Raw genomic sequence first — 14177 nt, forward strand, 5'->3', positions numbered from 1 at the left:
ACCAGAATAATCAAGGTTTTTCGTATATTTTTTTATTGCTACGTGGCAAACAAGTTACCAGTAGGTTCAGTAGATTCTCAGAAAACAAATGAGACCCAGCATTCATGATATGCACGCTCTTAAGGCTGTGCAATTGGGCAATTAGTTGAATTAGTTGAAAGGGGTGTGTTCAAAAAAATAGCAGTGTGGCATTCAATCACTGAGGTCATCAATTTTGTGAAGAAACAGGTGTGAATCAGGTGGCCCCTATTTAAGGATGAAGCCAACACTTGTTGAACATGCATTTGAAAGCTGAGGAAAATGGGTCGTTCAAGACATTGTTCAGAAGAACAGCGTACTTTGATTAAAAAGTTGATTAGAGAGGGGAAAACCTATAAAGAGGTGCAAAAAATGATAGGCTGTTCAGCTAAAATGATCTCCAATGCCTTAAAATGGAGAGCAAAACCAGAGAGACGTGGAAGAAAACAGAAGACAACCATCAAAATGGATAGAAGAATAACCAGAATCAGCCAATGATCACCTCCAGGATGATCAAAGACATTCTGGAGTTACCTGTAAGTACTGTGACAGTTAGAAGACGTCTGTGTGAAGCTAATCTATTTTCAAGAATCCCCCGCAAAGTCCCTCTGTTAAAAAAAAAGCATGTGCAGAAGAGGTTACAATTTGCCAAAGAACACATCAACTGGCCTAAAGAGAAATGGAGGAACATTTTGTGGACTGATGAGAGTAAAATTGTTCTTTTTGGGTCCAAGGGCCACAGGCAGTTTGTGAGACGACCCCCAAACTCTGAATTCAAGCCACAGTACACAGTGAAGACAGTGAAGCATGGAGGTGCAAGCATCATGATATGGTCATGTTTCTCCTACTATGGTGTTGGGCCTATTTATCGCATACCAGGGATCATGGATCAGTTTGCATAAAATACTTGAAGAGGTCATGTTGCCCTATGCTGAAGAGGACATGCCCTTGAAACGGTTGTTTCAACAAGACAATGACCCAAAACACACTAGTAAACGGGCAAAGTCTTGGTTCCAAACCAACAAAATTAATGTTATGGAGTGGCCAGCCCAATCTCCAGACCTTAATCCAATTGAGAACTTGTGGGGTGATATCAAAAATGCTGTTTCTGAAGCAAAACCAAGAAATGTGAATGAATTGTGGAATGTTGTTAAAGAATCATGGAGTGGAATAACAGCTGAGAGGTGCCACAAGTTGGTTGACTCCATGCCACACAGATGTCAAGCAGTTTTAAAAAACTGTGGTCATACAACTAAATATTAGTTTAGTGATTCACAGGATTGCTAAATCCCAGAAAAAAAATGTTTGTACAAAATAGTTTTGAGTTTGTACAGTCAAAGGTAGACACTGCTATTTTTTTGAACACACCCCTTTCAACTAATTGCCCAATTGCACAGCCTTAAGAGCGTGCATATCATGAATGCTGGGTCTTGTTTGTTTTCTGACAATCTACTGAACCTACTGGTAACTTGTTTGCCACGTAGCAATAAAAAATATACTAAAAACCTTGATTATTCTGGTTAGTCACATTGTACTGCTATTATTTTGAACAATACTGTATACAGACAGGAGCTTGGAAAACAGTCTCGACGAGTTGAGCCACGAATGCTGTGCTACTGAACGCAACAGAGAAAATAAATAAATAAAAATAAAAATGTACATGTAATTAAATTTCACAAACTTAATTCCTATCGACCAGCTAACTTAGCACAGCGTTCGTGGCTCGACTCGTCGAGACTGTTTTCCAAGATGGCACCTGTCCGTAAACACGTAATGTACTGTCTTTATAAAGTGTCTTCTTATTAAACAGTTTGTACACTTACAAAGTTCTCAATCTTTCGGTTTGCATGTAGAGACCCTTATTATGCTACTGTGTTAATGTGAGGCTATTTGAACCTTGCTAGTGGTATTAACTATCGATTTAATTTCACTTACCCTGTGCCCCAAACGTTATAAGCTAATCTGTTTTTAGAGATAAAACTCTTTACATTCGATTTTCATGAAAACGCATCCCAGTGTGTTAATTATCCCTAGGTTCATTTTTCACCGGAGTTGTCCTTTAAGACTCTTCTGCTACCTTTGCCTTAGCTGTGTGATAACTCTTATCAATTAACTCACTTAACTTTTTTTTTACAGTGGAATGAGATAAAATTACTGTATATGGTAAATAGAATCATTCACATCCTGTATTTGCTCCAGAAAAAAGACTCCACTGATAACTATTTACAGTAATTAAATGAAAGAATGGAAATCACACACATAAATTAAGATGTATTTTATATGCATCCATTAGCAGCGTTTATCATCAGAGACTGGCCTGGATGAAGAGCGTACCATCACCACCAAAGTGTTTCGTAGACGTCTCATTCTCAAGGTATCCACCTGCTAAACCGCAGGATGGCTGGGTTAAGATTCGATTTTGGTCCGAGTCTGATTTTGTTGTAGCTGGTGGAGTGAATCTGATCTTTCCAATTAGAAACACAGTGTGATCTGATCTTTGATCACATGCTTTTTTACATCACTTGATTCTTGCTGTGTGTTGTTTGCTATTTCTTTGTGCTTTCAGGTGCTTGGTTTTTGGTATCTTTTTCTGCATTTTATCATCATCTTTTTGCTTGTGTGATATACAGTGTATGTGCACATAGAAGAGTGTGTTTCTGTTAATGCTTTGTGTGATCTTGGTGGTGATGTTGGGCATGAAGGTGTGTTGGCTCATATTTAAAGTTCCAGCTTTGCTTGCAGGTTCACGTGGCTCTGGCTGTGTGAAAATATGCTTGTAGGTGTGGTGTGCTGCTTTTGAAGGTGTCCTGGGTATGTTTGTCTGCATATTGAATTAAGCACTGTCTTGCTTTAGGGAGAGGAGGCACGGAACATTCCTGGCGAGTCAGTTTCAGAGGAACAATTTATTGATGAAGATGGAAACATCATCACCAGAAAAGTATCCCATTGTTCCATTTTATGTTTCTTTTTTCTCCTAATTTATCCATTTCTAATTGAATGGTATATTTTACTCCCTTAGGTTGCTTGTAGTTTTTAGCTTTACCTCTACAGAGCTGATTTAGAGGCAGTGAGACAAAGATTAAGCAATAAAAGACTTACATAATGCATTTTTCTTGCAGCTCACTTCTTCATAACCTTAACCTATTTTTCCTCACATTGTTTTGTTTTTCCATGGCAAGCATTCATGATGACCTCTGACCTTTAATACCCATCTTCAGGTCATTCGAAAGGTGATTTGCCGTGTGGACACTCCCACTCCTGAAAACCAGGGCTTGGGGAGTGGCATGGGGTCACAGGGAGACCCTTCTACCCTGGGGAAGAACCATGCCCCCCTGGTCCCTGACACCCAAACCCAGCTTGCTGCACATTCTGAGGTTTGCACAGTCTGTGTGGAGATTTCTTCTTTCCGGATACTTTCATACTGATATTTTGATACATTTAAAGTCTCTTTTTTGGTTTAAATTGCCAATAAAACACTCACTAGAGTGATAATGTCCACTACCTAATATCGTGATTCATATCTTTGATGCAGGTTAACACTACTGTCTATTTATAAAAAAAGATACAATCATGTGAAAAAAGTACACCCACTGAATTATATGGTTGTAGGTTAGAATTAGACAAAAACAGCACACCATATTACACCATGTCATTATTTATTTAACAGAAACTAGGCCAAATTGGAAAAGCCATGTGTGAAAAACTAAGTGCATCCTTACTGCTTCTTAAATTAAAGGGGTACTTCAGCGCTGGGAAGATGAATCTGTATTTAAACTGGCTCATTAATATAGTAGAAATGTGAAATTATTTTTGAATTTGGTGTCTTCTAGACTGAGAAAAGGCAGAAAATGTATTTTTGTCCCATGGGGATGAAAGACTACAATTCCCAGAATGCATCGCTGCCCTGTGAGGCCATTCCCAACGCCACCAACTTGATTACTGCGACTGAGTTAGAGAAGACACTACAATTAAAAACTGAACGTGCCTGTTCAATATAATGAGTGAGTCACCGCGCGAGTCTCACAGACAGCACTGAGCACTAACTGCAGGAGTGATGAGAGCTGAGGTAATCGCGACTACACTCGCGGCATACTTTCACAACGCGAGTTCAGTCTGGCGCGTTTCAGTTCATGCCTTTGCAAGCTTAACTTTCATAGAAATTAATTTGAGAAGTTAAAACACTTACATTGCTCACCATAGCTCCGTTTAAATGAGTGCCTGTAGCTGAGCTGAGCTCTCCCTGCAAGCTGAGTGTAATCTCCCATCCCCCATGCGCGGATTCAAAACATGCGGTAATGGCTCCCTCTGCTGGCTGTAGTCTTTAGCCTTTGGGCAAACATTCCTCCTATGATGCAAAAATCGTCAATTTGCATCATAGGAGGAATTTTTCCAGAAATAAAATGCATAAATCTCTTGTCTCAGGGAGATATGAGGGGGGAAAGCACAATAATTTGAATATATTCCAGGGTTTCTGCTGATACAAAGCCATATGCTAATCGCTGAAGTAACCCTTTAAGAAGGTAAAGTAACGGTCAGATGCCTTTGATTAATTGATCACCAGAAAGCAAGTTTTTGGCAAGTTTGCTGGTCTGGAGCATTCAGGTGTTGTGTCAACCATAGACTGTAAAAAAAAAAAAAAGATGGACGACACGCCTTCACTTTCTTCTGTTGATGCAACTGAAGCCGCCAGTGTCCAAATCTGGCACTGACATCTTGGGTCTCGAGTCTGCACAGTAATGAGCACAAAGGTTCTGGCCACACTCTCGACTAATCAACAACATTTTGTGAAATAAACAGTTATGGAAATGTAGAGATTAAAGTTAAAGCTCCAATCTCCTCCCAAAGTTCCTGAAAAATGTCAGTTAGTGCCTCAGGGACTACATCTCTCAGAGAAGCTGTCAATCATAACGTCACACCCCCGGTTTTATAGCATAAAATAACTAACTAAAACCAAACTTATTTAAAGAAAGAACACTTGAACTATAATCAACGTGATAAAAACAGCCTAAAATGACAGAAGCCAACTTTGGAAAACTTTTATTTGAAGTGTAATTTGATTGTTTAGTTTGCCTATGTCTAGGGCTGGGATAAACGATTATTTTTTAAACGATTAATCTAGCGATTATTTTTTCGATGCATCGATTAATCTAACGATTAATTTTTCCTGTCCGATTCGGTTACGATTTGATTCGATTACCGATTATCTCCCCATTAATTGCCTAATAGCAATTTATACATGTTGATTTAATTATCTGAATGAAAAAACGAATTCCTTAACATTGCAATATATGTTTATTGCTCTTAAAATTCCAAAGTAAGACTATACAAGAGCAAAGCATTCAATAAAACCTTGAAAACATAAAGTAGGCTACACACACACACACACACACACACACACACACACACACACACACACACACACACACACACACACACACACACACACACAAATAAATAAGTATTAACCTACAACAAAGAAACATATTATACGATTTTTCTATGTATGCAACTCAGCCTACAGGCTATGCCCATCGATTAAATATCAACAAGTTGGTTAATCAAATCCAGGGACACACTGCAAGCGTGAGCGTCTCGGCTGCGTTGGCGTGTCCGTTTTTGTTTCGGCTCACATGTTAACAGGTTGGAGTTTGCACACTGACTGTGTCGCGCGGAAAACGCGTGCATGCTAGAAATAGAAGAGCGCCTATTTTTCACGTGTGTTGGGAGCGTCTCCAGGCAAAATAGAATAGGAAAAGATGTTTATATATCATTTTGACACGAATACATATTATTAAATTACATTTTCATGTTTGAAAGTCTGTAGGTTTACATAAATACAGATATAGGCCTAATTGTAATAATAAAAAACGTCAATTATCGATGTTGAAATATTGCAACTGTCAATACAGAATGAAATATTCTGTAGCCTATTTTGCCGTCAATACCATAGATATGTGGCTATTCCCGACGTTTTCTTTGCTGTATCAGAAGGCTATTTATGTTTAACATTAGGAATAGGGCTTCCCTCCGCATCAATAGCAGCAGCAGCGCCGCGTCAGACACGCTTCTAGTGTGCAAAGGCAGAGAAAACGCCACGCAGCCCCGTGGCTGACCCGCAACAGAAACGTCACGCGCATCCGTGGCATGACAGTGAAAAAAGTTACATGTAGAGTGCATTATGGGCGCCGTTTAAAACCGGAATAGTCCTGGGATGAAACTGCTCACTTAGAGGATGGATACCCTCGGTCACATCAGCGCGATTAGACATTGAACATTTTAAATTTAAAACAGCTTATTATGTAGGTAACGTAGCCAATGTGTCCGATGCTTTCACTTGATGCAAACGTTTGTTTTTGTGATTAAAATACATAAAATATTACCAAAACATCTGTCTTCCTGTGTGCAGAAATTTGTTTATGTAGCCGTGACAACAAAACGCGTGCGCGCATGCCTGTGATGCTCCGTGCGCACCGTGCGCCAACCCCATAGACTGTGGCCAACCCGCAAGCCTTGCACTTCTGAAAGTCTGAGGAGCCACTCGTGTTGCTACCATAGATATACATAATAAACAATATACTTAATTACATAATATACTTTATTATGTATACCTATGGTTGCTACTACTCTCCGGCGCCGCCATCTTTATTTTGAGTCAGACGAATCGACGCGCATATTTTGCGTCAATGTATTTTTTGCGTCGACGTCATCGATGACGTCGATGCGTTGTCCCAGCCCTACCTATGTCCCATTATAATACGTGAAGATGGTGGGCTTTATGACCTATACTGCAGCCAGCCACCTGGGGGCGATTGAGACAGATCGGCTTCAGTTTTCAGGACTCGTGTGGCAGGCTAGGTGTCAACACAATGCCAAGAAGGAAAGACATCAACAAAGATCTTAGAGAAGCAATTGTTGCTGCCATCAATCTGGGAAATGGTTATAAGGCCATTTCCAAACAGTTTTAAAGTATATCATTGTACATTGAGGAAGATTAATCACAATTGGAAAAAATCCAAGACAGTTGCCAATCTTCCCAGGAGTGGACATCACAGCAAATTCATCCCAAGGTCAGACTGTGCAGTGCTCCAAAAAACTGCACACAAAAAAAACAACAGCTACTTCTCAGATTCTACAGGCCTCGGTTAACATGTTAAATGCTACATTTCATGACAGTACATGTAGAAAAAGACTAAACAAGTATGGCATGTTTGGAAGGGTTGTCAGGAGGAAGCCTCTTCTCTCTAAAAAAAACACAGCACCACAGCTTAGAGTTGCATCTGAACAAACCACTAGGGACAATGTCCTTTGGACAGAGGAGACCAAATTTGAGATGTTTGGCCCACGTTTAGAGAACACCTCAAAACGTCAAGCACGGTTGTGGAGGGATGATGATTTGGGCTTTTTTGCAGCCTAAGGACCTGGGCACCTTGCAGTCATTTAAACAAACATGAACTGCTCTGTATGCCTAAGTTGAGTCAAATGTGAGGCCATCTATCCAACAGCTAAAGCTTGGACAAATTGGGCCATGCAAAAGGACAATGATCCCAAGAACACCAGCAAATCTACACCAAAATGACTGAAAAAGAAAAGAATCAATGTGTTGCACTGGTCCAGACCTCAACCCAATTGAAATTATCGTGCAGTACATTAAGAAAGATCTGCTTAAAAAAACAGATGTAAAACCAAAAATTCAAAGAGGATGTACTTTCATTTTCCACATGCCCTATTTAATTAAATGGGAAATTCATTAGCAGAGGAAAGAAAACTCTACTCTGGAATCATTTTTAGGATACTTTGACGAATAGTAAGTTCAAAACAGCATTTATTTCAAATTACATTTTTTGTAAAATTATAAATTTCTTAAATCTCACTTTTGATCAATTTAATGCATCCTTGCTGGATAGAAATATTAAAATGTATTTTATTTGAACTTATTGACCATAACATTTTGAATGGTTGTATATGTGCTGTAATAATAAAACAATGATGCACACAAGGTTTTTGGTGTGATACTGGCTTAGACAGTTTTGGATACCAGAAATCTTATATATACTATATATTTACATCCACACAGACTGGAGACCAGGCTTAACCAAAAGTATTTGCTCTCAATTTGTGTTTGGTTTATTGAGGTTTATTGAGGAAGACCTCGTTTTTGTTCATACAAAAACTGGGTGCATATTACAGAAAGAAAGTATTACAGAAGCATCCTAACTTGACAAAAAAATCCTAAACACTGTCCTAACTTTAGGACAACCACAGTGGTGTCCTGAAAGCCAACCTTAAAAAATCACATAACAATAGCCTTATCTGAGAATGGAGTCACATTTATTAATGATACAAGAGGAAGAACAGCAATGTTTGATGGTGAAAAGACTTTTTGAAGATACGATTTGCTGCACTTTGATGACAAAACATAATAATAATTATAGATTCCCATGAAATATAGTGATAGGCTTTACCTTTTCTACCAAGCTTATCAACTTGTCTAGTTTTTCAAACTTCTCGTTCTGCAGCACTTTATTAAAAGAACACTTATTTTGTTTCTCCATTTTTTTATCTCTTGCGTTTACTTCACAGAAACTGCTTGTTGGTTGCTTGGCAACAAACTTGAAAGTTGATTACTAAACTGGATGGAGTGGTATAAGGTTTTCTAACTGAGATTTTGTAAGATATGATAAGAATCCTTAATCAAGTTAAGATTTGCTTCTATAATACGAATTGATGGAAAATCCAAAATTAACTTGTCAGATTTTAACTTAAGACAGAAAGTTTCTGTATGAATGTTTCTTCAGCTGTCTCTCTTCTAACCTTGAACTTGTCTTTCTTTTCCTTCCCTTTTAACCTTTTTTTCCTTCCTTCCAGCTCTACACACTATGCATTTTCTACAGGAACAAATAACATGAACTGAACTGAACTGATCTGTTTAATATTAACTTCCTGTCAATTGTTACCAATAAACTGTTATGTAAGGATGATGTCTGGCTATTTTCAGGGTGATGAAATTGATTCCGAACTATTATTTATTTCTTAAAGATTTGTAGAAGAAATTGTCCTCCTCTTTGATAATAGATTGTTCTCTTTCTTTATTTGTAAACAGGGAGACGTTTCCAAGGTGAGGAAGAAGGAAGAAAAGCGTTCAGAGAGAAAACATCATTCATAGATGTGGCTTCAAGACTGTAGGCAGGTACAGCACTTCAAAAAAAAACTGTTTAATATTCATATTATTAATTATTCTCTCTGCCTCATGTACTACTCAGGGGCAGACTTAGTGATGTGGGGGCCCTAAGCATTTTTCAGCTATGGGCCCTAACACACCAGCTAGTATGCATTTTGTTTGTTTTGTTTTTTACTTTTGTAACCATTATTTGTTGTCTAATAGTTGGGAGTTTATTTACCTCTTCACAACTTGTCTTCGGGATTATGCAAATACAGTAATTAATTAGTTAACCTGATGTTGTGATAAAGCTGTATTACATTCTTTTTTGGATTTCAAAAGTAGAAAATGGTGGTACTGTTCAAAGGTTTAGGGTCAGGTCATAAGTTTTTTTTTTTATTATTAAAGATGGATTTGTAAATGGCTGTTGAAAATTCAGCTTTGTGTCATGGGAATAAATTACATTTTAAAATATATTCAAATAGAAAAAAGTTTCACAATATTACTGTTTTAACTGACTTGAAGCATAAGAGACTTTTTTTCAAAAACGTTTAAAAAATCTTACGGAACCTTTTGAATTTTAAATAATTCTTCTCATAACTATACCATTTAGACCAATTTTTAGATAATTACTTTATTTATTTAATAGTCTGTTTTGTGTCTCAAGGTTTACAGGTATGGTCTGTTTCCTGAGCGACGGGGCCACAAAAGATGAAAAGAGACATTCGGCCTGAAATAACCCATCTGCGGCTTCCACTCTGAAACGCATGGTCTGCAAAGAGACAGAACTTTGACCTATTTCGCTTGCGCATGAGCATGCATCACACTGCTGACACACTTCCTGTTCCAAGGGGGTCTTGATGAATTCTACTTCCTGAGATGGGTCCCGGCGAATTCTACTTCCTCTCAGTGTTGGGTCCTGTATAATTCTACTTCCTGTTTCTGGGGGACCTACGAGATTACACTTCATTTTTCTTGATGGTTAATACCTGCGCTGACCTGGACCATCAGGAAATCAGAAACTGTTTTGTGTGCCATGAATATCAGATGCATAAGCAAAGGGGTATATTCAAAATACCTCCAAGCCGTATACTCACAAATTTCCCTGTGACCAAAGATGGCACAAAAGCTCTTTTTCGTGTTTTAGGGGGAAAAAAACAATAGATGCTGTCGAACCACACCTTACATTCGCCTTACAAGTTACCGTGGACCCATGACGTCAGGAGGAGGATCCCCGTGTTTTAATTTTTTTTTTTCATTTATAAAAAAAAAATGAATTATGTGGTTGAATTTTCTGTACATAAATCACATTATGTAAAAAAAAATTAAATAAAATTTAGTAGTTAGTTTTTGGCGAGAGCACCGCAAACATACACTTTACAAGTGCTTTCGACATTTTAAAGACAGTGAAACTTCACATGCTCTTGTATAATTAATTATTATAGCAGGTACGTTTGTATATGAGAAAAGTTGGTTCGGTTTTCAGGGGACATTTCCTTAAAATCCTCTGCGAATTTCAACTATTCCCAAAATGGGAATTTATCGAATTCTGTGAAGAAGTCATACAGAGGACTAATATTTTGATGCATGCAGTTCACCTTATTTTAAGAACCTTTTTTCTAAGTTTGCAAAACACTGTATTTAAAAAGACAAATAAGGAAAGACTTTTTCTTGTGTACACATACGACTCTAACATGTCTCAACTTTTATATTCCAAAATGTCACCCTACAAGTGTCCATCGTGTAGAAGCGATTAAGTGTGAAAAGCTCTAACCAGATTGCTTCCTTAGGAGTTCAGTGTAGTGTCTGTTATCTTTTGTACGGAAGAGAGCATCTGCTGATATTAGTCTGAGCGCTGGAAGTAAGTAAAGGGTGTTCAGAATGTATATGCTAGTTATCAGCATTTCTGTTCAACTATCACTGTATCATGTGTATTGGCTGTACAATGTAGAGGTCTCTCTTTGTCTTAAGGCTGTTTGTTAGCATTATAGGAATGTCTTCATTCTTTTCTTTTTGATTGCTGAGGTTTTAAATTAACATTTTGGCAATTCTTTTCAGGTTAGGTGAATATTTCATATTTTCATCTAAGTCACCCTTACTCGTATGGAAAATCTTTAGACCTTTATTACTTGTAGATTTAATAGCTTCTGTATTACAAATGACACACACTGATGGTCATTATAATTTCAAGTATTACAAGAAATCTTTTCCAATTTTGAAATCGTGTGATATATTTTAGACCAACGAGTCAATGTGTTGCAGTGTTCTGCATCGGTTTTAATAATATAGATTTTTTCTTTAGATATTACTTTTTTGTTTGTTTTGTTTTTCTCCAATAGAGCTCAAGTCTTTTTAGCTTGTGGTGTGTATGGTGTGAAATTTCCTTTAGTGTGCTGAACTTTGCTATGGCAATGAGATCTGAAAGACTTTATATGGAAACTAGGTCATGATAGGGTGTGGTTCTGCTTCCCTGTTACATGTCAATCAAACTGTGGGAGGGGCCTGGCATGGTCCAGTGGTTGATTTTGTTTAATATAATATGTTTTCACCTGAGCAACATTTTTGATGTACAATTCTTACAATGAAGCCATTTAAATGTAACTATAATAGCACTTTGGTTATTGGAGGTCTTCTCTTTTAGAAACTAGCAGCTACGATGCCACCATAATGTTTCAAATGTCTTACAAAAATCAGATTTAAAAATAAACGCATTGATTTTGCAAACCTACTACTTTTTTTTTTATTCACTGGTATTTGAAAATATTTTTCAATATATGTATTTTGTGCGTCCCATCATAGTTGAATGTATTAAGTGTAATATAGTCATGACATTATGATTATTTATTCTCATATTTGAATATTGACTTTATGTAAATAAAGATCTCTAAATATACTGTCAAACCAAAATGTATTCAGTCACCTTCAACATTTTCTTATTATATCGCAGTTTATTCGCCATAGTTTCGAAAATGGTAAAACAATATATGAAAAGAACTCAAATTAATCTTGATAATGTCAGATAACTTTGGTAAGATATGTAATGGATTACATTTAAGGACACAATTTGATTATACCAATTTAGGTCAACCAATTACCAAACAATGCCTAATTTTGTTCAGTCTGTGGTGTAAAAAAGGTTGCATTAGCAATGTAAGAGAAAACACTTAAGCAAAACATGGTCAGGTCAAAGTGTCGGAATAATTTTAGTCCCAAATTTTTATACATTTTACTGGTAGTCCACTGGAGGAAGAATATTTTGGTATAATATGTCTCTGCTTACATAAATTAACTAGTGTCCTGCACCCAATAATAGAAATTATATCTGATGTCTGAATGTTTTTTTGGTTTGACTGTAACTCCATTCATAGCTGGATTTTTATATTTTATATAGTTTTGATAGTGAGTAAATCCCCTGATGATTGAGTTTTCTTCTTTGTGGGCTAACTAAAGGTTTTCTTTCTAGAATGATGTGCTTTATCACTTGTGAAACTAGCTTTTGCATTTCTCTTGTTGTGCCAGATGCTAACTTCTCTTTAAACATTGCTCCATTATATCATCACTGAAATCAAAACCATGAAAACAAGCTTGCTGAGCAAAACAATCACGATGTATCAACTAACATTTTGTCTGTCACAAAATCAACTTTATACATGTTTTGGCCCCTGTCTAATAACACATTACAACAATTGGTAATGGTCTCACCTTTCTACTCTATAGAAATACTATGTACAGTATATATTACATCCCTGAGGGTGACCCTGTACATTGAGTTTATTGAAGACTCATGTTATGTTAAAGTCAAACAAGTTTGCAGGTTTGTCTTTTCTCTCCTGTGTGGTAGTGGTCCAAAGCGTTACCAGCCGCCACAGTGCAGAACAAACTATCGCTCTGTATTTGAACAGTTTATAATGTATGAATTTCACATATTGCATTTGAAAACAAAATTTACAGGTATAAACCCGCTAACTGGACTTGACAACCAGAAAGTGTCCAAATATTGTGTTATTTTTTTAAAGGTTAATCTAATTTCTGTGAAATGTTTTGCTTTACAAATGTGCTTCTATATACATAAACATTGTTCGGTTAAATATTTTGCTATATATAGCAATGCCATTTATTTTAAAGTGGCAGCATATTTTTTCTGGGCTACTGTATAACTGATTTTTACCTGAACTTTATACCATACATTGAACTTAAAACCACAAATTAACAATAAATACAGATACGGGCTGTATAAAACAATATAAAACAAAAACCTTCATAAGATTATGTGCTTGCATCATAAAAAAGTGCTATGTAAAAATTTAGCTACTGTAACTGAACATGCAAATCACACACATGTTAAGTCTGTTAATAATTTAAAGGAGATTTAAATTTAGATTACTTTAAAAGGAAAATTACCCCGTGATTTACCCATCCTAGGTGTATGACTTTCTTCTTTCTGATGAATACAATCGAGTTATTAATAAATATCCTGACGCTTCCAGAAAAATCCCTCCATCCATAATAAACATACTCCACACGGCTCTGGGGGTTAAAGGTGCCCTAGAATGATTTGAAACAATATGTTAAATTGTTCTCTGATATCTACATAGAGGGTATGTGGCTTATTTAAGGGCAGAAATTGTCCAGATACAGTTTTTACAGGTCCATTTACAACCCTATAAATTGTCCCCAGGATGTAATGCTCTGTTTTTGCCTTATTTGGAAGGGTCATGAATATTAATTTTGAGCTCTGCTCTGATTGGCTTATTTCAGCAGCTCACAGCAGTTCAGTAAAGCGGCTTGTGAGTCCTGACCATCCTGACACAAAACAGACCGGCTAAATGACACTTTAAGCAAAACATCTCAAATGGAGATTGATCAAATACAGCTTACTTGTTTATTGGTGTTTTCAGAACATCCGCGCACGAGAAAGAGTTCGCGTTCGTGTGGTTGCCAGATATCAGTAATTAAATCCCCCAAACAGAGCTTTTCTGTGAAAAGAACATCCAGTGTTTTA

At 36.9% G+C, this 14177-nt stretch overlaps 1 protein-coding gene across 9 annotated transcripts in view; it reads left to right on the forward strand.

Moving 5' to 3' along the window:
- Nucleotides 1–11903, forward strand: part of ank3a (ankyrin 3a) — a 118302-nt gene extending 106399 nt beyond the window's left edge. For 4 of the 9 annotated variants that reach the window (XM_067455648.1, XM_067455655.1, XM_067455657.1 and 1 more), the window contains 5 exons: nt 2312–2392; nt 2873–2956; nt 3237–3392; nt 9119–9205; nt 9843–11903. In XM_067455648.1, the coding sequence (XP_067311749.1) occupies nt 2312–2392; nt 2873–2956; nt 3237–3392; nt 9119–9181 (384 nt within the window). In that variant the 3' untranslated portion in view covers nt 9182–9205; nt 9843–11903. The remainder of the gene's footprint in view (nt 1–2311; nt 2393–2872; nt 2957–3236; nt 3393–9118; nt 9206–9842) is intronic. The other 5 variants (XM_067455649.1, XM_067455650.1, XM_067455651.1 and 2 more) reach the window with 5 other exon arrangements.
- The last annotated feature ends 2274 nt before the right edge of the window (nt 11904–14177 follow it).

This window comes from Pseudorasbora parva, chromosome 10, assembly GCF_024679245.1.
Source record: "Pseudorasbora parva isolate DD20220531a chromosome 10, ASM2467924v1, whole genome shotgun sequence".
Lineage (NCBI taxonomy): Eukaryota > Metazoa > Chordata > Actinopteri > Cypriniformes > Gobionidae > Pseudorasbora > Pseudorasbora parva.